At 48.2% G+C, this 24,300-nt stretch overlaps 1 protein-coding gene across 1 annotated transcript in view; it reads right to left on the reverse strand.

Moving 5' to 3' along the window:
• Positions 1 to 24,300, reverse strand: part of KNTC1 (kinetochore associated 1) — a 926,084-nt gene that overhangs the window by 212,409 nt on the left and 689,375 nt on the right. The window contains exon 54 of the mRNA XM_086942947.1: positions 8,940 to 9,058. Coding sequence (XP_086799073.1) covers positions 8,940 to 9,058 — 119 coding nt within the window. The remainder of the gene's footprint in view (positions 1 to 8,939; positions 9,059 to 24,300) is intronic.

Below are 24,300 nucleotides of genomic sequence, written 5' to 3' on the forward strand. Positions count from 1 at the left end.
CTCGGAGGCAGAGGATTTTACCAGGATCTCAGCGAAGGGCGTCAGGGCCGGCGGAGCCGAAGAGCTAGGCAGCCATCTCGGCTGCAGGCTAGGCTCCTCCCCCCGTTCAACCCACATTTGATGGTGAACTTCACTGACCATGAAGTATAGCTTGTGTAAGGATTGCATGAGCCTCCTCTGGGACCAAGGGCAGCCCCTGCGCATCCCACAATGCAATACACATGCTGTGTTCACTGACCACAAGGCTGGAGGGCAAAGTCCTCTTCCCAAGTTTCCAACCTCTAAGACTCCCTGTCCAGGAGAGTGGTAGGAAAAACCCTTAGATTAACCTTGGCTGCCAAAGCTTGCACCATCAGACTCTCGAGGTATCCAGGCGCAGGGTGATGGCGACAGACAATGTGTTGGACTACTTTAAACACTGCACCAGATTTGAACGAAGCCCCGAGTAGAACATCCGCGAGGGCTCCGTTAAATTGGAGCAGGGACTCTGTGCTGGAGTGCTAGGTTGAAGCACCTCAGTTAAAATATTAGTTTTAACTTCCACTGATGGAAGATGCCCTCCTGATCACCATAACCAGAGGTTGTGGTTGCTACTTCTGCTATTTACTGTTGCTGATAAAGGATGGGGGCCTCCGCCCTATTCTAGACCTTCGCCCTCTCGACTCCTTCCTGAGGAAGGACAGATTTCAGATGCTCATCCGGGCCCGTGTTCTGTCTTACCTATACCCTGGAGACTGGATGGTAGAGTTGGACCTATACCCATTTTGAAGGCCCACAGACATTACCTGCAGTTCAAGGTGAGCCAGAATCATTTCCAGTTCGCAGTGCTGCACTTTGGCCTCACCAGTGCTCCTTGGGTGTTGACGAAAACGATGGTGGTGGTTGCAACTCTTCTTCAGAGATCAGGATCCTAGTCTTCCGGCCGCTACATGCAGTTGTTGCCCACCTCCAGACTACAGTGAACCAGCTACATTCGTTGAGGTTCACTATTAACATGCCCAAGTCACATGTGACTCTTTCTGAAATGCTCCCTTTTGTCGGAGCCATTCTGGACACACTGATGTTTCGTGCCTACCCTCCAGAGCTGAGTCCAGGACATTCGGACTATGACCCCTATGTTTCAGCCTCTGTTCTGAATTTCGGTGAAACTGACTGAGGCTTCTGGTCTTGATGACCTCCTACATTCTGCTGGTGAAGTACACCAGATAGCCTATGTGGGCTCTGCAGAAGGATCTGAAGTCCCAGTGGGCACAATTGTGGTGAATCGCTCAGATCAGGTCCACATTTTGGAAGAGACCTCAAAGGATCTGCGGTGGTGGTTGCTGAATTGGTGATTGGGTCATGTGAGGAAATGGGATGTTGGATTATATGGTGTGGCTGTGTGACCTCACTGTAAAATACATTACCAACCCCTTTAGGACCTGTCAGGTTTCAAAAATGCACTCTCTTCAGTGGCAGGACCTGATGCAGAGACTAAACCAGAGTATGGGGAGGTGTACTGCCCACTGGCATATCTCAACTCCTCATACCATTTCTCTCTGTGGAAAGACTGGGCAATATCATCAGCAGGGTCAAAAGTCCCGTAATCAGCGTCATTCCTCCCAAAGGTCAGTTTCAAACTCTGACCTGCCAAAGGACAATGGCACTGTGTCCCAGCGAGAGCAGGTTGTTATGGCCTTGTCAGTGCCGATCCAGACGGCAAGACGGGTCGTCGTGGAGCTGTAGGAGTTTGGCTTAGTATATGGTAAACATTTCTTTAAGTGAAGCACCTTGCACTAATAGAGACAACTGTTATGGTGATTTTAGGGGACTTAGACAACCATAATAAGTTCTCTAAGTGGAAGCTGTGTAAAGCAGCCTTCAGGCTTAGTCCAGAAGGAGTTTTAAGCAGCTTGTTTTACCAGATCGCAATATGTAGTGTAGATTAAAAGAAAAAGAAACACAGTGTAGTTATAAGAAAAAAGGCCTATTTATTACACAACACTCACTAATACATTGGTATATCGCCTACATAGGGATATCAAAACAAATACACACAATACTTCAATTGTAAACCGGTAAGAAAGCACAATACACAGTGGTCTCTAGCGGGAGACCAAACCATATACTAAGAAAGTGGAATGCAAACTGGGACCAAAGTCGGGACCTGGACCAGGATACTCAGAAGAGCTGGGGACATAAGGAACCACCCAAGATAAGTACCCAGCAACCCCATGGGGGCTGTGTGCAGAGTCAAAACACAGTCGTATACTCTATAGAAGTTAACGGGAAAACCGCAGTTGCAGTTTTGAAGAAGAATCCTTCCCAGTGGACCCATAAGAAACCCCGTGGAAGACAGAAGGTTGGAGAGTCACTCCACCCATGGATACTCCAGGAACCATGATATGAACACCCGGGGAGCCGGGTGCATAGGTGCGAAGTGAAGTCGGACACTGCCATAGGCCACTATTGAGGACTTTAGTAAAGATGCCGCTGGCAAAGATGGTGCAAGAGTCAGGTGGCATCCAAGAGAGGATTCTTGCAGAGAAGAACCTACAAACAGAGGACAGAGTCTATACCACTAGGAGGTGGCCATGAGGCACGGTAGCGCAATGCCCACCGATGACTGAAGATGCAGGGGGTGATGACAGTGACCTTGTTGAGGCAGCTGTGAGGACCAGGAAATGCTGTGGAAGACCAGGAGCCATTCACGTCCTGTCCCACGTCGGAAGTCGAGAACCAGGGAGTAGGTGACCGGCGGGAGCACCAACAAGCTTTAGCAGCAGCAAAAGAAGGGGTTAACGATGAAGGAGCAATGTTGGGACCAGCAAAGTGCAAGGGTCTCTCCAAGTGCAGCAAAGTCAGAGCCGGCCCGAGCAAGTAGGGGAGCCCACTGAAGCAGGAGAAGACCCTTGATAGGACCCACAGGCAGAAGGCACAGGATGCGCAAGAGGACCCCGTGCAGCTCATCAACGAAGAAGGCCCACGGTGTAGAGGATGCGGTGAAGACACTGATCTTGGCAGGAAGAGATGCTGGAGGCTGGAGCTTCTTGTAGCCCAAAGATATCTGGAGTGCAGAGCCAACAAGCCTTGGCAACGGCAAGTCAACGCGGTGCACAGGTGTTTGGTCCCAGTGGTTACGATGAGGGACACTGGCCTCAAAATTGCAGTGAGAACAGGCCAGGCCTCGAGGGAATTGCAGAACCACCACCCTTGTTGCTGAGCCTTTCGAAATCAGTGGGAAGTCAGGAGCAGCAGACCAGTCAGCTTTGTGGTGGTGTAGTGACTCCTTCACTCCATGGGAGATTACTTCAGGTTGATCTGGTCTGTTAAAGATCCTGGAAGAAGCACCGGCACAGAAAGACTTGCAGAACAGTGAGACCAGGAGCAGCAACAGTCTTTCTTGATGCATTCTCGGTTCCAGGCAAAGTCCAGAGAAGTCCAAGTGTCCAGATGGTCAAAGAGTGATGTGGTTTAAGGCTTGAGTCTTGTCCCACTACGAATTTGAGAACCCACCCACAAGTAAGCCATTTTATACCCTAAGAAAGGGTTACGACGACTCACAGGTCCCTCCCAGGGGAGGGGCTTGACAGAAGGGAGGATACTCCCATGTCCTTTGTCCAGTTTTGCGCCAGAGGTAGTTTATTTGCATAGTTATTAAAACGGTTGCAATGCGATAAAACAACTAAGATCATTTATACATATATTAATAAAAAGACTTTTACTCATTCATAAAACTATGGCGACTGAGAAGTAGTTCATCGTAACCAATCTGTTTTTGCTTTAAGGTATGTTTAGAGGGAGCAATGTTCTCAGTTCCATTCTGCTTCTTCCCATCGCGCCTGGTGCCCGACTTGAACTAAGTGCTTCTTTGTGCAAAAAGTTCTTAAGGTTTATTAAAGTGCTGATCACATATTTCAACCCGGCATCATTTATTAGTTGTAGGTGGCTTCTATCAGGACCAATCTGATAATTGGAAACTGCCCCCTTCCAAAAGCCCGGTCTGCGTAAATAAATAAAAATGGAGTTGTTCCAAAGAGACTGTCCTTGGTCAGGTTCACGTCCTTTGTACTGGCATTTTTTTCCCCACCAGTCTCCCGAACTTCACAAGACAGCAATTCAGCTGTGGGTCACCAGGTGCAAAACAGGCAAGCACTGCTTGTCTCCGAGTGAGTCTCCCTTACTGATTGAAGTGGTGTTTTAGTATTTTACGTTCTTCTAACAGGTCTTTACATGTACATAGAAGGTGTAACAGATCTGGTGCTGAGCTGCATAGGCGGCAGGAAGAACCAGCTTTTTCCTTTAGCAATTGTGCAGAGTTGCCGGCAAAGTCGGTGATCCAGGAACTTAATTTTGGTGACTTTGGTGTACCCCAGGTCAAAATAGTTCTAAGCAGCTGGGGCTGAGCAGGTGTTCAAGGTCATCCATCCGTGAGCCCTTTTTGAAAGAGAAGCCTTATCCAGAGCTGGTATAGCCCCATATTAGTCAGATTGCTTTTGAGATATTTAGAAGTGGGTAAGGCGGCTTGTTGTTTCAACTCTTTCCACAGGTATGGATTGAGAGTTCCTGGAGCGGATTTCTCGACTTTGTGATAGGTGATCATGTACGCCCCCAGTTTTGCCAAAGACTGGTTCTGTATTCCACATTTTAGCATGATTTGCGCTGGCAAGGTATATTTGGGCAGACTAAGAATAACCCTAAACACGGTTCTCTAGTACTCTTGCATCCATTCCCCACTGAGCTTCGCTGCCATAGGCAATTGTTGGTAAGACCTTGGCGCATACCACTTGTGCTAGAGGCAGAATTGATGGGCCGCTTAGTTTGGAGTGGAGGTCTTTTAATGAGACTGCCAGGACAAGGCCTTTGCGTCTGATGCTATTTTTCTGGACAGTGAAATGGCCACCTTTATCTATAATCACGCCTAGATATTTGTATTCTGATGTAGGTTTAATGTGTGTGCTACCCCAGAACCAAACTGCAGGTTCCTTTTGGTTTTTGCTGATTGTCATGGTCCTTGTTTTCCCAAGGTTGATGGTTAGGCCGTTGACTTTGGAATAGTCCTGGATGGCGTTCAGAAGGTGTTGCAGGCCTACTTGTGTGTGGCTGATCAGGACTATGTCGTCCGCGTAAAGGAGGCATGGTGGTGTTAAGCCTCCTAATCCTGGGGCGTGTGAATTGCAGATGTTTAGTGCCGGGACGAGGTCTGCTAAAAACAAGTTCAACAGTATGGGTGCTAAGACGCATCCCTGTTTGAGACCTTTTTTAGTTGGTATGCGCCTTGGCAGAAGTGATCCATCACCCAGTTTTATCTGAACCAATGTGTCAGTGTGCAAATTGATTATCAGATTCAGCAGGGGCTGTGGAATACCCCAGCTTCTCAGTTTGGACCACAAGCTGTTGAGATTTACGTGATCGAAGGCGGGCGTATAGTCGATAAATTATAGGTGTAGGGGCCTTTTTGTTGATCTCGCCTTGCCTGTTAGCATAGCCATGGCTAGAATATTTGTTGTTGTTCCGACAGATTTTGCAAAGCCAGTCTGGTTGAGTTGTATTGCTGATTTCTCTGTGGCCCAAGCCTGGAGCTCTTCCAGTAGTGTTCCTGCGTAGAACTTTGCCTCGTTGTCCATGAGTGCCACTAGCCTGTAGTTTTTTGGCAAGGGTTTATCACCTGACCTAAAGATTGGGGACATTATTAATCCTCTCCAGGAGTGTGGAAGTATATTTAGTAGGCTTATTTCAGTAGCCTTATTGAGCGCCGGAGGGGGAGCCAATGGCTCCCAGAAGTGGTTATAACTAGAGTATGCAAGGAGGGCACCAAATGTGCCCTTCAAAGCAGTCTGGTGGGGCTGGCAAGTGCCCCGACCCAGCCCAATACACTAAGTCCTGTCTGAGAGGTGGTCACACCTCCCTGTGACACAAAACCTATTGTTCTACCTTCTCCTGCTCGAGCGCAGCTCAGCAGCAGGAGGGCAGAATCGTGTCTGGGGTCGGCAGCAGCACTAGCTTGCTGACAGACCCTGGAAGACTGTTACCAGGAATACTGGGGGCTTCCCGGAGAAGCCCTCCAGTGCATGGAATCATACCTCCAACACCGGCCACGGTGTTAGAGGTATTCCAAACATGTTTGATACCAAAATGTTGCACAATCCAGAGCCCTACACAAGTATAGTATTTTTGGTCTGCCAACCTAGGAGATCTGACTTTTAATTTTCAAAGAATCCAAAATCTGTTGACGTGCAGGTCGGGAGATGAAAAACACATGCCTATGTTCAGCACAGCCACTATATAGTCAGCCATTGCGTAATGAAGCATGGCCAATATATGTATCAAAATGACTGACCGCACTAACAAAGCCTGGAGAATTGACTCTGAGGTTTGTAGGGGTGCCCTGCTCATGCAGGGACACCCTCACACTTATAACCCATTACTCTGGCTTTAAGGATTGCCTTAGGGGTGACATATAGGTTTTAAGTGTAGTGACCTCAGATATAAGAAAACATATATCTGTTGTAAGGGATGCTAGCACCAACTTACACAGGCTGCAATGGCAGGCCTGTAGTCACAGTTTGAGTGGTCTCTCAGGGGTGGCAGAAAACATGCTCCAGCCCATGGGAGACACCTGGTGTACCTATGCCCTGGGTACCTTAGTACCATATACTAGGGACTTACAGGGCCACACCATTAGCCAATTGTGGAGGTACAGAAGTACTTACCATAATCAAATTTAGGGAGGAAGAACAGTGACTGGTGGCCTGTTTAGAAGGATCCAAGTTAGAGTTGTCAAAACACACTTACACCACACTAAAAGTCGAGTAACCATGCTAGAGGGCTCCTATCTTCCTACAGGCGCCATCTCAAGATAATGGGTTCGCTTTCATTGAGCAGAGGCTGTGACATCGATGGGCTGAACTCAGGCGGGGTTGTGTAGCCAGGATGGGGCTTGGGACCGAAGTAGGTACCGATCGGAAACAGATACAGAGGGCCACACTTGCATCGGGGGAGGTCCCTTTGGTGTTGGCACACCTCTTGTCTCCTTGGGGCCAGAAGGCACACCAGAGGGAGTAAGTTGCCTCAAGAGGGACATTCGCCTCACAAAAATGTTTACGTTGGCCAGAAGTCGCTCGGACTCCTGGATATTGAGGCAGACACGGAGCCGCCAAGTTTAGCACCAGCTTTGCAGGAGGAGTGAGTAAGCGGTGCCTAGAGGCACAACGTCGCCCCACATCCCTTCTGGGGACTTGGCGGGGGCGAGGTGAAGTTGAATGATACCTCTACTTCTTTGACTTACTAGATGACCATTTTAATTTCGAGGGTGACCAGTCACAGGAATGGATCTGGGAATGGGCTCAAGATCATCCACAGACTGAGATGTTCCACGAGACAAGAAGAGGCATTGACTTTTCCAATGCTGCACCACGAGCACCTTCATCTTATGTTCTCAAATGGCCTTCGAATGCATTGACAAGTGGTCGGAGCAGAACTTAGAGTCATGGCTCGACGCCAAGCACCAAAGAAAGACCAAGTGGGGATCAGTCTCAGACATCGGTCTGTGAAATTCCGCCACAAGGTTTGAAACCTGTAGGTTTTGTTGGGGACATGTTCCTAGCACACTGTTTGAAAAATGCCTCCACAAAAGCCTAGAAAAAGTTGGTCAAAACCTGACCACAGTTGCTATCCAGATCCGTAACCGTTGGCGCGCAAAGCAAGGAACTGATGTCAGCGTGCTGTGGTGCACTTATTTAGGCACAGCAAATGACACCAAAAGCGCAGCTGATGGGAAGCCATCGGCACCACCTACCGGCGCATGAAAGATTTTAAGAATCCAATCAAACGCCTGGGGAATATTCTATCGTAAGGAATCTGCAGTTAAAAATCTCTTCCAGGAGTAGATTTGTGTCGTCAAAATAGGAATAAAGCTGGATGATACAACACCCTTCCGGACATGGGCTGGGTAAGTGAGATTGGAAACGAGACAGTATTTCTTTGGAGTAGAAGGATAGAAAATATATTTTTCTGAAATGCTTTAATGTTGGACAGTTTAAATGATGAAAGAATGAATTCTAATGTGGGAACTACTGGAGAATGCCTGTCATGAAGAAGAGTGAGACCTATTTGCAAAGTTCAAGTGGGCAGGTGGTAGAAGGATGGCTTTGAGTTACTGCTCATTGATAGGAGAACCTGGCAATTAGATTTTGATCTGCGGAGGAAGGGTTGATGCAGGGATGTAGGCGTAAAAAGGAAGATTGTGAACGATTTAGATAGTGATCCCCAACAGACTGGGGAGTTAAAGGTGACCAGAGGAATCATTTCTATTTCCCCTATGAAAAGGGGGAGAATTTTTAGCAAAGTAGAGTGGAGATTGTGGCTGGAGACACAGTGGCTGATAGTGTGGGAAATTCACACCTGACTATCACTTCTACTCTCCAGTGTCAAGGCCTCTTTCGCTCAAGGCATCTTCCCAGAAGCTCTCAAGAAATGCCAGATGCTCCCACTCCTGAGGAGCCTCATGCTAGACTCTGATGATATCGCCAACTAATGGCACATCACTCATCTACCGCTTCACTCTACAAGAACTTTTGAAAAAGCAGTCTGCGCAGGAAGTGCAAAAAATATATATATAAGTGACATGTGTTTTTCATTTATATACACAGAATCTTAAAAGATTATCCCCATCCATCAAGACCACCCAACCATTCTCCAATTTTGAAAAGAATATGAAACTCACCTCTTTAAAGAACACTACATCACAACAAAGTAACAGTCCATCTCCACTCTCAGAGCCCAACTTCACTCTCAAACACTTACTGACTATATATTCCCTTTTCCCCTGGTATTGCGCTCCGTTGCCTGTTGGCTAGTTTTGCGCTACGCAAATACCATATACAGAGGACAAGTTACAGCTCAAACAACAACTTTTACAAGGCAGCAAAACCCCATCCCACTTACCGCAAAGTACTTACTTTAATTCTTCAACAGGTTTTTTGATAAGCAAAACTATTGTGTTTGCGTCTGCCAAGCGAATTAGGCACTGGAGGGCCCGGCTTCTGTGTGCAAAGGTCAACGGGTTCATGCCAATTGGCTATAATTGAGAGAGAAAATTTTAAATAAAAAAAGTTGTTGGTTTATTCACATGGAAAATGTACATTTGAACATGTGACTGTTAAAGTGCTGTGCTTAACGAATTGAAACCGTATTACTGCTCCTCAAAAAAAATCTATATATACTTCTATGTCCTCTTCCTAAAATGCTCATTTTAAGAATATCTCCAGGCATGCTAACGTTCAGTTTCTTTTTTCTAAAATATGCCATCCCCTACACCACTAGTCAATACAGAAAACTGAGCAAACAGGATAAAGAAAATAAAAAATGCTCATATCGTACCATTTTCAAGAAGGATCAGTAGGCAACTATGAGAAGATAGATTATCTATCAGAAGAAGCACTATTGGTGGATATGCTACTATTTCTTCTGATTGATACTACTTTCTCGAAATTCCTTGTCTGAGAAAAGACGGCATAGCAGTAACCAGAAAAGAGGGTCTGGGAATACCTGAACATCACAGAAGAAATTGTTGAAGAACGTCCCAACCAAACAATACTTTGTCCATTGCCTCAGAGTACCGCCAGTACCGCCTTGTGAAAGTATGCACTTACAGCCTGGATGCTGCACATCAAATGCCAACAATAGGCACAACCCTAAAAAGATCTGTATAACTGCATCTCTAGGAGAATGAGCTCCCAATTCCTATGGCAGCAGCTTCTTCGCTAGCTGCCAGCTTGGCTTGATGTACTGAATGACAGTAGGAACAGTTTTTATTTTTACTGCCTTTCTTTTATTTATAGCACCCTGACTGAGCTAAAATATTGTGCCCTTCAAACATAAAAGTTGGGGTTGCCATTGGTGGTGCTATGTTTCTTTTCCTTTCATGGATGTGGTGGTGAAATACAAGCTGGAAAATGAACTATTGGGTTACAGTTAAACTTTAAATAACGGTCTGCTTGAAGGACTGCTTCACACTGGGCATTACGGTGACACCTTAGCACCACTGAAAAAACATCAACACAAACTTGGCAACAAGAAGGCCTCATGGTTCAACGATGACCTCAAGAATTCCAAGAAACTGTGCCGCTCCCTTGAAAAGGCCTGGAAAAAAGACCCATCCACCAACAACAAAGACGCCTTCAAAAGCGCCATCCGTACTCACCACCAACTGATCCGAAAAGCCAAGAAAACAGCATTCAAGGATCGACTGGACAACAACGCCCACAACAGCAAGGAACTTTTCAACATCGTCAAGGAATTTTCCAACCCCTCGGCCAACTCCAACGACATCACCCCCTCTCAAACCCTCTGCGATTCCCTAGCCTCTTTTTTCCACAACAAGATTGCTGACATCCACAACAGCTTTGACAACCAACCCGGAAGCCAACCCACCCCACCATCTGCTGACCATCTTCCCCCCGTTAACACCCTTAACGCCTGGAACCCAATCTCCACTGAGGACACCATCCGCCTGATGAATTCCATCCACTCTGGTTCCCCCTCAGACCCATGCCCTCACCACATCTTCAACAAAGCAGACTCCGTCATAGCACCGCACCTCCGAGACGTCATCAACTGCTCCCTCAACTCCGCCACCTTCCCGGAAGACTGGAAACACGCCGAACTCACCGCCCTTCTGAAAAAACCAACAGCAGACCCCACCGAACTCAAAAACTACCGCCCCATCTCGCTTCTTCCATTCCCGGCCAAAGTCATCGAGAAAGCTGTCAACAACCAGCTCGCCGCCTTCCTCGAAGCCAACAAATCACTCGACCCCTCACAATCTGGCTTCCGAGCAAAACACAGCACTGAGACCGCCCTCATCGCAGCAACAGACGACATTCGAACTCTACTGGACAATGGAGACACAGTCGCCCTCATCCTCCTCGACCTCTCTGCAGCCTTCGACACAGTCTGCCACAGCACCCTTTTACATTGCCTCAGAAACATCGGAATCCAAGGAAAAGCATTGGAATGGATCACCTCGTTCCTCACCGGACGAACCCAGAGAGTCCGCCTCCCTCCATTCAAGTCCGAGGCCTCTGAAATCATCTGCGGCGTACCACAAGGATCCTCACTCAGTCCCACCCTCTTCAACGTATACATGAGCCCCCTCGCGACCATCGCCCGCCAACACAACCTCAACATAATCTCTTACGCGGATGACACTCAACTGATCCTATCTCTCACCAAGGACCCCAGCACCGCCAAAACTAACCTACACGAAGGAATGAAAGAAGTCGCCGAATGGATGAAACAAAGCCGTCTGAAACTGAACTCAGACAAAACAGAAGTCCTCATCTTAGGTAAATCCCCCTCTGCATGGGACGACTCCTGGTGGCCGGAAGCCCTCGGAAATGCACCCATCCCGACAGACCACGCACGGAACCTTGGCGTCATCCTGGATTCTTCACTCTCAATGAACAGACAAGTCAGCGCCGTATCCTCTTCCTGCTTTAACATTCTTCGCATGCTCAGAAAAACATTTCGCTGGATCCCCTCCGAAACAAGGAAAACAGTCACCCATGCTCTAGTCACGAGCCGACTGGACTACGGAAACACCCTCTACGCAGGTACCACCGCTAAACTCCAGAAGAAACTACAACGAATCCAAAACGCCTCAGCCAGGCTCATATTAGACATCCCACGCAACGAACACATCTCTGGTCACCTTAAAGACCTCCACTGGCTACCCGTCAATAAGAGGATCACTTTCCGACTGCTTACCCACGCACACAAATCACTCTACGACATCGGACCAGATTGCCTCAACTCTCGACTGTCCTTCTACACCCCCTCCCGCCAACTTCGCTCTTCCAGACAAGCCTTCGCCACTGTACCCCGCATCAACAAGACCACCATGGGAGGCAGATCCTTTTCATACCTGGCTGCCAAAACATGGAACTCACTCCCCGCTTACCTTCGCCTCACCCAGAATCACCTAGCGTTCAGAAAGCAGCTTAAAACGTGGATAATTGACAAATAATCCTCCTCCCCTTCCTAAGCGCCTTGAAACCCTCTGGGTATGTAGTGCGCTATACAAATTTTGTGACTTGACTTGACTTGACGGTGTCTTGTAAATATGAAAGACAGGACCCACCAAAGCAGGGAGATTATAATTCTATAATCATCCTGAACGAAGTAATCAACAAAATACAATCTTAAGCGAAGGTCCAAATTACAGCAACATATGAAAGACAGGACCCACCAAAGCAGGGAGATTATAATTCTATAATCATCCTGAACGAAGTAATCAACAAAATACAATCTTAAGCGAAGGTCCAAATTACAGCAACATAAACTAGTGGGGAGTCGTACTTTATCGACCAGTCAGAGGAAGACCTAAATCCTTCCCCTCTTGAAATGTAACCAAAAGAAACCTTGACTCTTGTTAATATTGGCCTGGTGGTGATGGTGAAGGGATGGGGGAGTTGGCAGGAGGGGGTATAGTGGGGCATTATCAACTGGCCTGATAAAAACCTATACCCAGGCAACCAGTATTTATAGGGGCTAATAAATGACTTCTATCACAAGTTTTCCTCATACAAATGGAGAACAACATGCATGTACTGTTATTTACATTGCATGTCCTTTGGTACATTCGAGCAAAGCCAGCTTTTACGCCCCTTCCAACAGTGTTCAGAGACATAGACCTTGGCCACTCAGATCCGAATAGTCTTCGGGTTCATCCTGTCTCAGTCTGTGCATGACTTGGAATCCCTAGAGACATATCTGGGTGTGTGCAGACAATATAGAGTTGGTAATTTCAATACTTCAGAAATATTAAGTCCTAAATATCGTCAGAGAGAAATATCGACAGCAAGAATATTGTGATCAAGAATATTGATTTGAAGGTAGGAAATATCGTGTTTAAAATGATAAAAGTCAAAATCGTTTGCAAAAAAATAGTTTAAAATATCGATTTTTTAATTAGTATTATGTATTTTAGTATATATTTTAAATATGTGATGTATTTTTTTGTGCAAGTATTTTTTATGTTTTTAATATATGGGTTACATTTTTACTAGTTATCAATTTTATTTTAATTACATTTTGAGTTTTTGAGTTCTGTAGTGGGTTGTGGGTTTCTAGAGAAATAGGGAGGGAAGTAATTTAAATATAATACATTCATTATTTTATTTATTTATTAATATTTGAGATTTTATAGTGTTAATTGTTGGACGGCATTTATTTTAATTATTAATTTGTTGTGAATTAATAATAATAGATTAAAAATTAACTATGGAAATTGTGTAATTTTCGGTGCCTTTTGTGGGGTTTATAGGGGTAAAGGGTGGAAAGTAATTTTTTTAAATTGATAATTAGTTCATAATTAATTGAAAATTAAATATTAAAAATGTGTAGTTAATTTTAGGTGAGGGTTCTGGGGTTTATAGGGGTAAAGGGTGGGAAGTGATTTTTTTGTAAATGTAATATGGAAATTGTGTAATTATTTTTAGGTGTGTGTTGTGGAGTTTACAGTGGTGAGGGGTGGGAAGAAATTTATTTTTAATTAATTAGTAGTTAATATTATTTAATTAATTGAAAATTAAATATGGGAATTGTGTAATTAATTTTAGGTGTGGTTGTGGGGTTGATAGGCGTAAAAGGTGGAAAGTTAATTTATATGTGTTTTAATTTGTTTTTTAATTAATAATATTTATTTATTTATTTGCTAATTATGTTAATTATGGAAGTACATTCTATTTTTAATTTAGATGTGGGTTGTGAATTATGTGGTGTTATAGGGTAGGATGTAAATAAAATAAATGCACAAGTTACTACTTGTGTAACAATATATCTGTAAGAGACATTATTTAGTGATAGATTCCTAATCTTAGAATATCCCGAGGCATCAGACTGGACCCGGAAAGTTTTCTGTTAGCAGTACCCCTGCGCGTCGGTAGGTGGTGTCATGCAGCTCTGACTCCGTCGCTGGCGTCATAGGCACCACGATGACGTCACGGAGACTACTTAAGCACCACCCATGTGCACTGACGTCAGTTCTGTAAACTACTTTCCGCGCCTGGAACGCAGAACCATGCAAGAAACTGACCACTGGTGTCATGAAACTAGGGGCCTGAAAAGGATGACCGTAACCGTAGTAATCAGTTTGCAGAACAGGGAGGATGGGTGGGGTGGTAAGGAATCTATCACTAACAGATCTATTGTTACAAAAGTAGTAACTTGTGCATCTGAAAGAGACACGTTAGTGACAGATTCCTAACCTTATAATAGATACCCCAGCAATACCAACCCCGTTGGTGGGTCTGCGAACAAGATTACACCAGAAAGTCACAGAGAACAGAACGGCCAAAGAAGCCGTCTCTCCAGACTTGACTGTCAAGGCAGTAATGCTTGGTAAACGTGTGCAGTGAGGCCCACGTAGCTGCCTGACAAATGTCCTGCAAGGGAACGCCGCATCCCAAGCCAGTAGTGGCCGCCGTTACCCTGGTAGAATGGGCATGCAGCCCCACAAGAGGCACCTTCTTGGCCAACAAGTAACATGCTTTAATGCACAGAAAGACCCACTGAGAGATGATTTGTTTGTGCACGGCCCGACCTTTTTTGGCGCCCACGTAGCAAACAAAGAGCTAGTCATCCACCCGGAAATGTTGTGTGCGCTTCAGATAGAACGAGAGCGCACGTTTTGGGTCCAGACGGTGGAGCCTCTCTTTCTCTTTTAAAGGATGCAGAGGCGGAAAGAAGGTGGGAAAAGTGATGGTCAGCCCGATGTGGAAGGACGTGACAACCTTTGGCAAGAAAGAAGGATGTGTCCTTAAAACCACCTTGTCCGGATGAACAGAAAGGAAAGGAGGTTTAGAAGAAAGAACCTGGAGCTCACTCTTCTGGCAGAGGTGATACCTACCAGGAAAGCCATCTTTAGAGTTAGAAGACGTAAAGGACAGTTATGAAGGGGCTAACAGGGAGCGCACATCAGACAGGTCAAGACAAGATTTAAGTCCCATTGAGGCATTATGAAAGGCACTGGAGGAAACATATGTGTAATGCCTTTCAGGAAACGCTTAACAAAAGGGGACTTAAAGAGAGAAGGCTGATCTGAAGGCCTGGTAAAGGAAGAGGTGGCCGAAAGATAACCTTTGATAGTGCCCAGAGCAGAGCCCTGCTGGGCCAAAGATAGTAGGAACAGAAGGACCTCAGAAAGAGGGGCAGAAAGGGGATCCACACCCTTTGCTATGCACCATGCCACAAATTTGTTCCACCTGCAGGCATATACCGTTTTAGTGGAGGACGCCTGGCTGCCAGAATGACATCAAAGAATTCGAGAGGAAGATCAAAAGCAATCAACTGTTGCCGCTCAATCTCCACGCATGGAGGTGGAGGCTGGACAGGTTCGGGTGGAGGACCCTCCCCTGCTGCTGCGACAGAAGATCCTCCCGAAGAGGCAGTTGGATCGGGAGTAGCTTGGGATACCAGTACCTTCGTACCCAATCCGGAGCCACAAGGATGACTTGGGCAAGAACAAGCGGAATCTTCTTCAGCACTCTAGGCAGAAGTGGTATAGGTGGAAAGGCGTACAACAGACCGCAGCTCCACTCGTGATGAAAAGCATCGCCGAGCGAGTGACACCTTGGAAATTCCAACACGCAGAACTGATGACATTGCGCGTTCTCTTCTGTGGCGAATAGATCTAACCAAGGCTCTCCCCAATGCAGAAAGAGACGGTGCGCCACATCAGAGGTCAGACGCCATTCGTGATCCATCATGCACCGGCGGCTGAGTTCGTCCGCCCTGGCGTTCAGAGAACCTGCCAGATGTTGAACCACCAAGGTAAAGCCTTGATTTTCCAGCCATGTCCAGAGGCACAGAGCCTCCTGACATAGGGTCCACAACCCCACCCCGCCATGTTTGTTGCAATACTACATGGCGGTGGTGTTGTCCGTTAACACCTGCACCACACTTCCCCAGACAGAGGGAAGAAATGCCTTCAGTGCAAGTCACATCGCCCAAAACTTCAAAAGATTGATATTTAGTCGGGACTCAGCCGGAGACGAGAGGCCCCTAATCTCCCACTCTCCAAAGTGGCTGCTCCATCCCAGGAGAGACGCATCAGTCACCAATGTGTGCTCCGGTTGGGGAAGGGAGAGGGATCTGCCATTGACCCAATCGCGATTCGTGAGCCACCACTGCAATTGTCGTGCAGTGCCCTCTGATATCTGGACATGATCAGACAGGTTGCCCTGATGCTGTGCCCACTGGAACTTCAGGTCCCACTGCAGAGCCTGCATATGCCATCTGGCATGTTGCACTAACAGGATGCAGGAGGCCATGACGCCCAGGAGCCGGAGAATCATCCTGACTGAAACCCGGGATAGAGGCCGAAAGATCAGAATCATAACTTGAATATCCCGGACTCGCTGCTCGGGAGGAAAAACCCGAAACTGCGTTGAATCCAGAACCGCTCCGATGAAGGGGAGCTTCTGAAAGGGACTCAGGTGCGACTTCAGCACGTTTTATGGAGAACCCCAGCAAATGCTGGAGGTCGGCCGTAGTCTGGAGGTGGGAAACTACTGCCTGGGGCCAGCCAGTCATCAAGATAGGGGAAGACTGGAACCCCTAATCTGCGCAGATGAGCTGCGACCACTGTCAACACTTTTGTGAACACCTGAGGGGCACTGGTAAGGCCGAAGGGGAGCATGGCAAACTGAAAGTGCTCTTGGTCCGCCGCGAACCGCAGGTAACACCTGTGGGCGGGCAGTACGGGGATATGAAAATATGTATCCTGCAAGTCCAACGCTACCATCCAGTCTCCAGGGTCGAGGGCAGCCCTGGTCCAGAGTCAACGTCTTGAACTTCTCCTCCCGGAAAAAGCGGTTGATGTTTCTGAGGTCCAAGATGGGGTGCAGGCCCCCCTTTCTCCTTCTTGGGGACCAGAAAGTAGTGGGAATAACAACCACGTTCCTACTTCTGGCCCAGGAACACGCTTGATGGCCCCCTTGAACAAGAGGGCTGTGACTTCCTGTTGGAGAAGCGCAATGTGAACATCCGACATGCGGTGGAACTGAGGAGACATGGCTGGGGGGCAGACTCGAAGGGGAGGGAGTAGCCCCTTCGAACGATTTGCAGCACCCACCTGTCCGAAGTGACAAAACACCAGTGGAGGAGGTGATGGTGAGTCCTGCTGCCCCCAGCGTGTGGGACACCCCAAAGCTCGGACTAGGAAGGTTTTGAGGCGGATGCAGCGGGAGCGGAAGTGGACTGTCCCACATGCTAGCCCCTCCAAAGCTCGGACTAGGAAGGTTTTGAGGCGGATGCAGTAGGAGCGGAAGTCGACTGTCCCACATGCTAGCCCCTTGTACTGCCACGGCGGGAACCATGACCCCGGCCATGCTGAGGTTGGTTCTGCGCAGGCTTTTGGCTGAACTAACGTGTCGGGCACCCCTTCCGTGGTCACGAAAGGAACGAAAAGCAGACATGGCCGGGTGTGTGGTGGAGAGACCCAAGGACTTCGCCGTATTACGGGAGTCCTTAAAACGCTCCAGCGCACTATCTGCCTTATTGCCAAACAGGTGGGTACCTTCAAAAGGCATGTCCATAAGGAAACTCTGAACATCCCTTGAAAACCCAGTGGACCGTAACCAGGCGTGACTGTGGTGGAAATCGGCCTACCCAACGAATCTGCGGTGGCTAGTCCACACCGAATCGCAGACTTTCCTGCATCTTTCCGCTCAGCCACAGCTTGGGAAAGCACTGCCCGAAATTCCTACAGACACTGAGACAGCGTCTGCGCATCCATGTCCCACACAGCATGTGAGTAGCGGCCCAAGAGGCATGTAGTGTTCACCGACCGCAGCACTTTGCTGTCAGAGGAAAACAATTTCATGCCAAACTGTTCCAGCTTCTTAGATTCCATATTCGGCAGGGCGGTAGGGAATGCACTGGGAGGTGGAGGCTTAGATGACCAGGCTATCCGGTGTTGGGTGGGTCGTTAAAAAGGCAGGACCACCTGGGGCCGGGCGATGACACCTGGCCACTTTCTTATCCAAAGGGACCCTCATGGATGTCCTAGACCAGGTGCCCATTAACACATCCGTTAACGCCTCATTGAACGGTAGCAGAGGCTCCATTGAACTTGCTGCCGGCTGAAGGACTTCAGTGAGGAGGTTTGTTTTTTGAGTTACCGTAGGAAGGTCAAGGTCAAGGTCAAGGTCAAGGCCCTCAGCTGCTCTACGGAGCACCACAGTGTATGTGGCGCCCTCCTCCATGGCCACAGCAGGAGGAGAAAGGAAACCAGGCTCAGAGGAGAGGTCAAAGCCACCGGCATCCTCTAACTCTTCTGCCCACTCCTGCTCCGACTCGTACTGCCGTGCAAGAGGATCCTCCGACCCCTCCCAGTCGTAACCCTTATCCACTGTCCGAGGCACAGGCTGCTGCAGCGGGGGAGGGACAGGGGAATATAAATGGTCCAACGGCGCCGGGAACGGGGCAAATCCGGCTCCATATCCTAGTTAGGGTCCCAACCCAGAGCAAAATTGTCAGGAAACCCCGACAAGGGCGGAGGTGGTACAAACGGAACCCATTGCGGCACCAGGGGCTAGAGCTGCCGGCAACGGACTCTGCGGCGCCAGCGCAGGGCCCTAAGGCATGCCGGAGAGAGCCTGAGGCCTGAAAAGGCGGTCCGTGGCAGCAAGAAAATCTTGCACCAGGGCCAGAGTGGCCGACTGACCCAGATAAGGTGGATAGGCCGTGGGACTCACGCTCCAACTTAGCTGCAGGGGAGGTACCCCTGGCCCCCTTGTCCGGAGACCGAGGCAGGGGGGGGGGGGGGGGGGGAGGGGAGGTATTGTCGGAGAGCGTAAGCGCTTCTTCGACTTCTTCTTATGACTTCTCTTACCTGATTCCGAGTGTGAAGACTTCGACCCCGAGGAGCAATGATGATGGCTCCGTGGTTGATCCCATGATTGACCCCTGGATCTCGAACGGCGCAGAGACGGCTGCCGGGCCTCCAGCAGCTTACTGGACTGCTCCCTTAGGGCCTTCAGAGCCATGGCCAGACAGTCGGAACATGACCGGGAGTCATGGTCGCACTCCAAACAGTAGAGACAGACGGCATGGGGGTCGGCCACCGACATCGTACCGCGACAGGCCCCACAGTATTTAAACCCAGGCATCCCTACGTGGCACCAGGAGTCAAAGACTCAAATTAGTGGAGACAACAAGTCTCAAAAAAGTTAGTCAAAAAGTGACTAGGGTAAGTGCTCTAACCAGATCTGCGCATGCTGGCGTGGAAAAAGAAAGAACTGACGTCAGTGCGCATGGGTGGCGCCTAAGTAGTCTCAGTGACGTCATCTCTGTGCATACCACGCCAGCGACGGACGCAGAGCTGCACAACGCAACCTTCCAACGTGCAGGGGTACTGCTGACGAAAAACCTTCCGGATCCAGTCTGATGCCTGGGGATATTCTAAGGTAAGGAATCTATCACTAACATGTCTCTTTCAGATCTGATGCTTTTCGACTGAAAGTGCACTGGATTCCTGCTAACCAGACACTCTGTGCCAGTGATTTTGCCTTTAAAACAGGTAAATACCTAACTGTAACCCAATTGGCACGGACTTAAGCATACCTGTAAGTCCCTAGTAAATGTCCCTCTGGTACCTAGGGCAATGGTATTAAACAGTACTATTGGCTGCAGCATGTATTATGCCACCCAAAGGGACCCACACAAAAACTATATGCAGACTGCCATTGCAGGATGCGTGAAATAGGGCAAACCATTTTGAAAACACAACATGGCATTCTCTGTGTGTGCCATGCCCATGCACACTGCATATACTATATGCAAGTCACCACTACAACAGGCCTTACAGCTCTAAGGCAGTGTGCATTATATCATCTGTGAGGACATACCTGCATGAACAGAGATGCCCCTGTGATGTCTGGTTCCATTGTCACGACTTTGCAAGTGATCAGGAAGTCATCTTAAGCATATGTACTGGGCAGTGGTCCTTACGAGTTACAGAGCTACATGATGGCTTCACTGAAAATAATGGTATTTTCTATCAAACACCTCATCTTAATAAAGCCACACTGATGCCAGTGTTAGATTTATTATGACACGCACCCAGACGGCAACTTAGAGGTACCCCTTGATACCTTCCAGTCATTTAGTGTGTTGGTTGACTGGACTCTTCCAGCTTGTCACCACGGACGAGGTTGTGACCCCATGCTCTACAGAGCAGATGCTCCCAGAGGTCAGATACAATGCCTGCACTGCAGGATGGCTAGTGATTTAGCATATCTAGGCCAGAGGCTTTAAAGCCTCTGCCGCCTTTGATATGTGACTCCGGCTTAATCAGACCTGGAGAATCCCACCACCTGCACTGGGCCCATTCGGCACCAGGGCAGATGGGACAATTAGCTAGTCAATAGGCATGTTGCTCTATCGGGCTAGGCACATCCCTAAGGTAGGTCACCTGAAGTGGACACTTGAAAAAGGGTTTCACAATCTTGTTTTTGGTGAAACTGGGATCTCTGGGTCAGGTTTATGCCCACTCTCCAAAGGAAGTGGTCATATAGGGGGTAGTCAGCCCAACGGTAAGTAGCCCATTAGCTACTACCTTACACTCCCCTTAAAGCCCCTAAATTTAAGGGGTCCCCGGACACCAAGAACTCTGATTAGTCTACTGGGAACCGAAGGAAGGACAAAGAAGAGCACTCACTGCGAGGACTAAGGACTTTAATTGGCACCAAACCCTTCCTTGCTGCTGCAATCTCAACTTGTCCAGAAGCTGCACATCCTCCCATAGCTGTGGAGGTCCATCCAGCAACTTCAACATCCAGACAGCATCTCCCTTGGTGTGGAGGAGTCATCCCCTTGGATCTGCAGGCACTGGAAGCATCTACCCGGTACCTCATGCTGTTGGCCATCTGGCCCACTTAAGGAGCAGCACAACAGGAAGTGGTCCCTGAGGCTCTAGGAGGCGAACCCCGTTTCTCTGCTGAGTTTCGAGACGCTTGGCCCTCCAAGAGCCCCCGCTGCACCAATTTTCTGGCTAATGGGGCACTTGCATCCCTTAAGACTTGTTTGTATTCAATTCGAACACCACCGCCGCAAACCTTACCTGCACGTCGATGGACTTCAAGAGAGACAAACTTCACACCGAGAATGGCCCTGCTGTGTTTCTATTCCCTCCTTTGCAGGTACCCTAAGAACCGTGAGACCCTCCAAAGTTAAGTGGCCAGCCAGCAACTCTGCACCCAAGCCCCACAGCCCGAGTATATGACTTCTGCCTGCATCCCTTTGGCCTGTGAATCCCCACAAGCCGAGCCCCACGTTGAGTTCTGCTGAACTTGTCCCAAAGTCCCCTCTTTGCAGACTCTGTTGTTTAAACAAGTCCCTTTACACTTTACCGCATAGATCTCAAGGCTATCAACGCGTCCAGCACCTCTGCACCCAGACACTCCAGGCAAGTGCGACCCAAACTGCAGGTGGTTTCTTGGACCCTGGGCCCTAAGCACCTTAAACCCTAAAGGATACCTTCTACAGCTGTTTGCAAGTACACCTATGCAGTACGTCTTTTCCTCCTGTAAAATGACATTACCGCATTTCAGACTCATGCCTCAAATCGGACTGTTATTTTCTACTGTTTTTCCTGTAAAAATCTAGAACATCTAAAGTACTTACCTGATCTCGAAGATCTTGGTGTCTAAAATTATATAAAAATTTGTTATTTTTCAAGATGGTTTCGAGTTTCTTCTTGAGTGTGTGTCTCATTTGTTGACTGTGTGTGAAACAAATGCTTAACACTAACCTCTGATAAACCTTAACTGCTCAACGACACTACCACAAATAGAGCACTTGGGATTATTAATTTAAGTCCTGTAAACCAATAAGGGTCATCTGTACTTTTTGCATTATGTGCCTTACATTTTACATTGGCCCTACCACAAAAATCCAGCTTCCTACAGATGCTGGCCCAAAAGGAGAGCTTCAGAGAGGAAGACTCCTTTAGAGGCCAAACGGATAACAGTTGGGCGAGGGGCTGTTCCATTGTTCAGGAAGACAAGCTGGCACTTGGTACATCAGAGGGGAAATCGATTTTCAAACCGGTTTTCCAGGGGCATGTAGCTCCCTTGGTACGCCACACCCCTGGGATGGGCTACTAGGGAGTTCAACACCCCGGTACAGGTGTCCTCTCATATTAGGAGTGGGCAGAGTGGTGAATCCTGTCATCCCCAGATGTCACACTACACAGGAAGTGATCATCAGGTGGGAGGGAACCTGGTAGCCCATTGACTACCCACCGCATCCTGCCCGCAGGGCCTTTTCTGAGCTTAAGAAGGGCACCCCATGCACACTGAACTCAGATCTTAACTAGACAGGAAGAAGGACTCCCTGCTGCGCCGTGGAACCAGGAAAGAGAGGCTGCACCCGTACGGACTGCACCTGCTGTCCCTGGTGGCTAGCTAAGGAGAGGGACTGCGCCTGCTGTGTCCTGCTCAAGGAGAAGCCATCTCCAGAGCCCAGCCAAAGCAAAGAGACTCCAAGGGTCCGTGAGCTTGTCACCTGTTCACAGCACAGGGACACAACAGCTGAAGAAGCCTGATGGGGCAAGTTGGTCCCAAAGTCTTCCATCCGCTGCCAACCGCCACCATGCAGCGCAGGAAGTAGGACTAGACTCCCAAATTTACACCAGAGCTCGCTGAGCCCAGGATTGTTATCAAAGTGTAGCTGAGACCCGCCCCAGAGGAGGAATCATCGACCAATGAAGGATTTGCCTGTAACTGCTTTACTGGATGACCAGTAGTCTAGTGGCAACTAGACTTCAGCCATCATAGGGAGGACTTTGAGGGACAGCAACCCTGTGACCAGGATCACCTCATCCCCTTCATGGACTGAGGAGTAGTCGCAGCAAGGACCCCTCCCTCCTCCCCGCATCGACCACATCGCATCCACAGCATCCTTTGAGCATCTTTAGCAACTTTCATCCCTTGCATTAGGACCACTTCCATAGTAAAGCCCTGCAACAGATAAAAGTGTCTGGAACGAACTGAGGACTGCTTAAACTACTGAGGACCTTTCTGGTCCTCCTGACCAGCTTCCTACTTGAGTTGGTGTTTCCTAAAGTGACTCCAAGTGACTGCATTCAAACTAGCCACAATTTTTGGTGCAAACGTTTCTTCATATTTGTGGAATCTGCCAGTGCTTGCTTGTGGTTGAGTGAAATAACCCAATTTGCTATACCTTGTAAATTCCTTTGTCTGGTTTCAACTCTGGGACCAGGTACTTACCTCATTTGGTCATCCCCAATTAGCGGGGTGACCCAACGCCCCATAGGGGCAATTCATTTTTCACTCTGGTTCTGAAGAAGTGCTGCCCGATGGTTGGGCACCCACGGCACGAAACAGGTTGACCACACACCAATAACGCTATATTGGTACCTTAAGATCACTAGATAGCGTCACTGTGTTTACTTAGTCCCGGACCCACACATCCTAATAAATAAATTTTTCCTTGGGATCTGGTACCTATTTTAATCACTTATTCACATCTTCACAAACACTGTATCTTGCCCTCATACTGACTTCACAGACGGCATCTTCTGACCAGAAGATCTCCGCCAATGAAACCACCAGACCCGTCAGACATTGCAGCGCCGGTCTGACGAGGAGCGCCCTATGATGAAGCATGACACCCTTACAGGTGTGTGAGGGCATTAAGATCTGAAATTCAGATCCCCCAGCGACATGACTTTCAACCAGGTAGCACTCACTAGTGCACAGACTTATTAGAGGAACTAACTCCTTCCTGTGTTATGTTAGAGATTGTTAGACATCATTGGAAGAGCTTGTGGGGCAAATTCTGGCATGGTGTCAAAGTGCCACACTAGTTCTAACTGCCTTTTAAAGACAGTTGGTAGTATTCAAGCCTGAGCGAATAGAGTACTACGCTGTGTCTTGGCTGTCGTGAATAGGCCCTGTAGGGTAGGCCGCACATCGTCTAAAACAAATGGGAAAATGTTCGCCTTTCTGTCAACACATGCAAGTATCACACCAGGTGGCAGCTGGCATTATTTGATATGAGGGCAAGGCTGATAGATGAAAACATTGACTTGATGAATGTGTCCCTGTGTTTCGACTCTGGCATGGTGGTCGGAAGCGCATTAGGGTTTAAAGTGGATGCTTGCAACACCAGGCTCTCCAAATTCTATGAGGAAATCAGTATCCCGAGGGGCAGGCCTATGCCACCTTTCCACCGGTCTGTTAACTGGAGGGAAAGATCCTGACTTTGTCCTGGTGTCCACCAGTAGATCAA

The sequence above is a fragment of the Lissotriton vulgaris genome, chromosome 11 (assembly GCF_964263255.1).
Source record: "Lissotriton vulgaris chromosome 11, aLisVul1.2, whole genome shotgun sequence".
Taxonomy (NCBI): Eukaryota; Metazoa; Chordata; class Amphibia; order Caudata; family Salamandridae; genus Lissotriton; species Lissotriton vulgaris.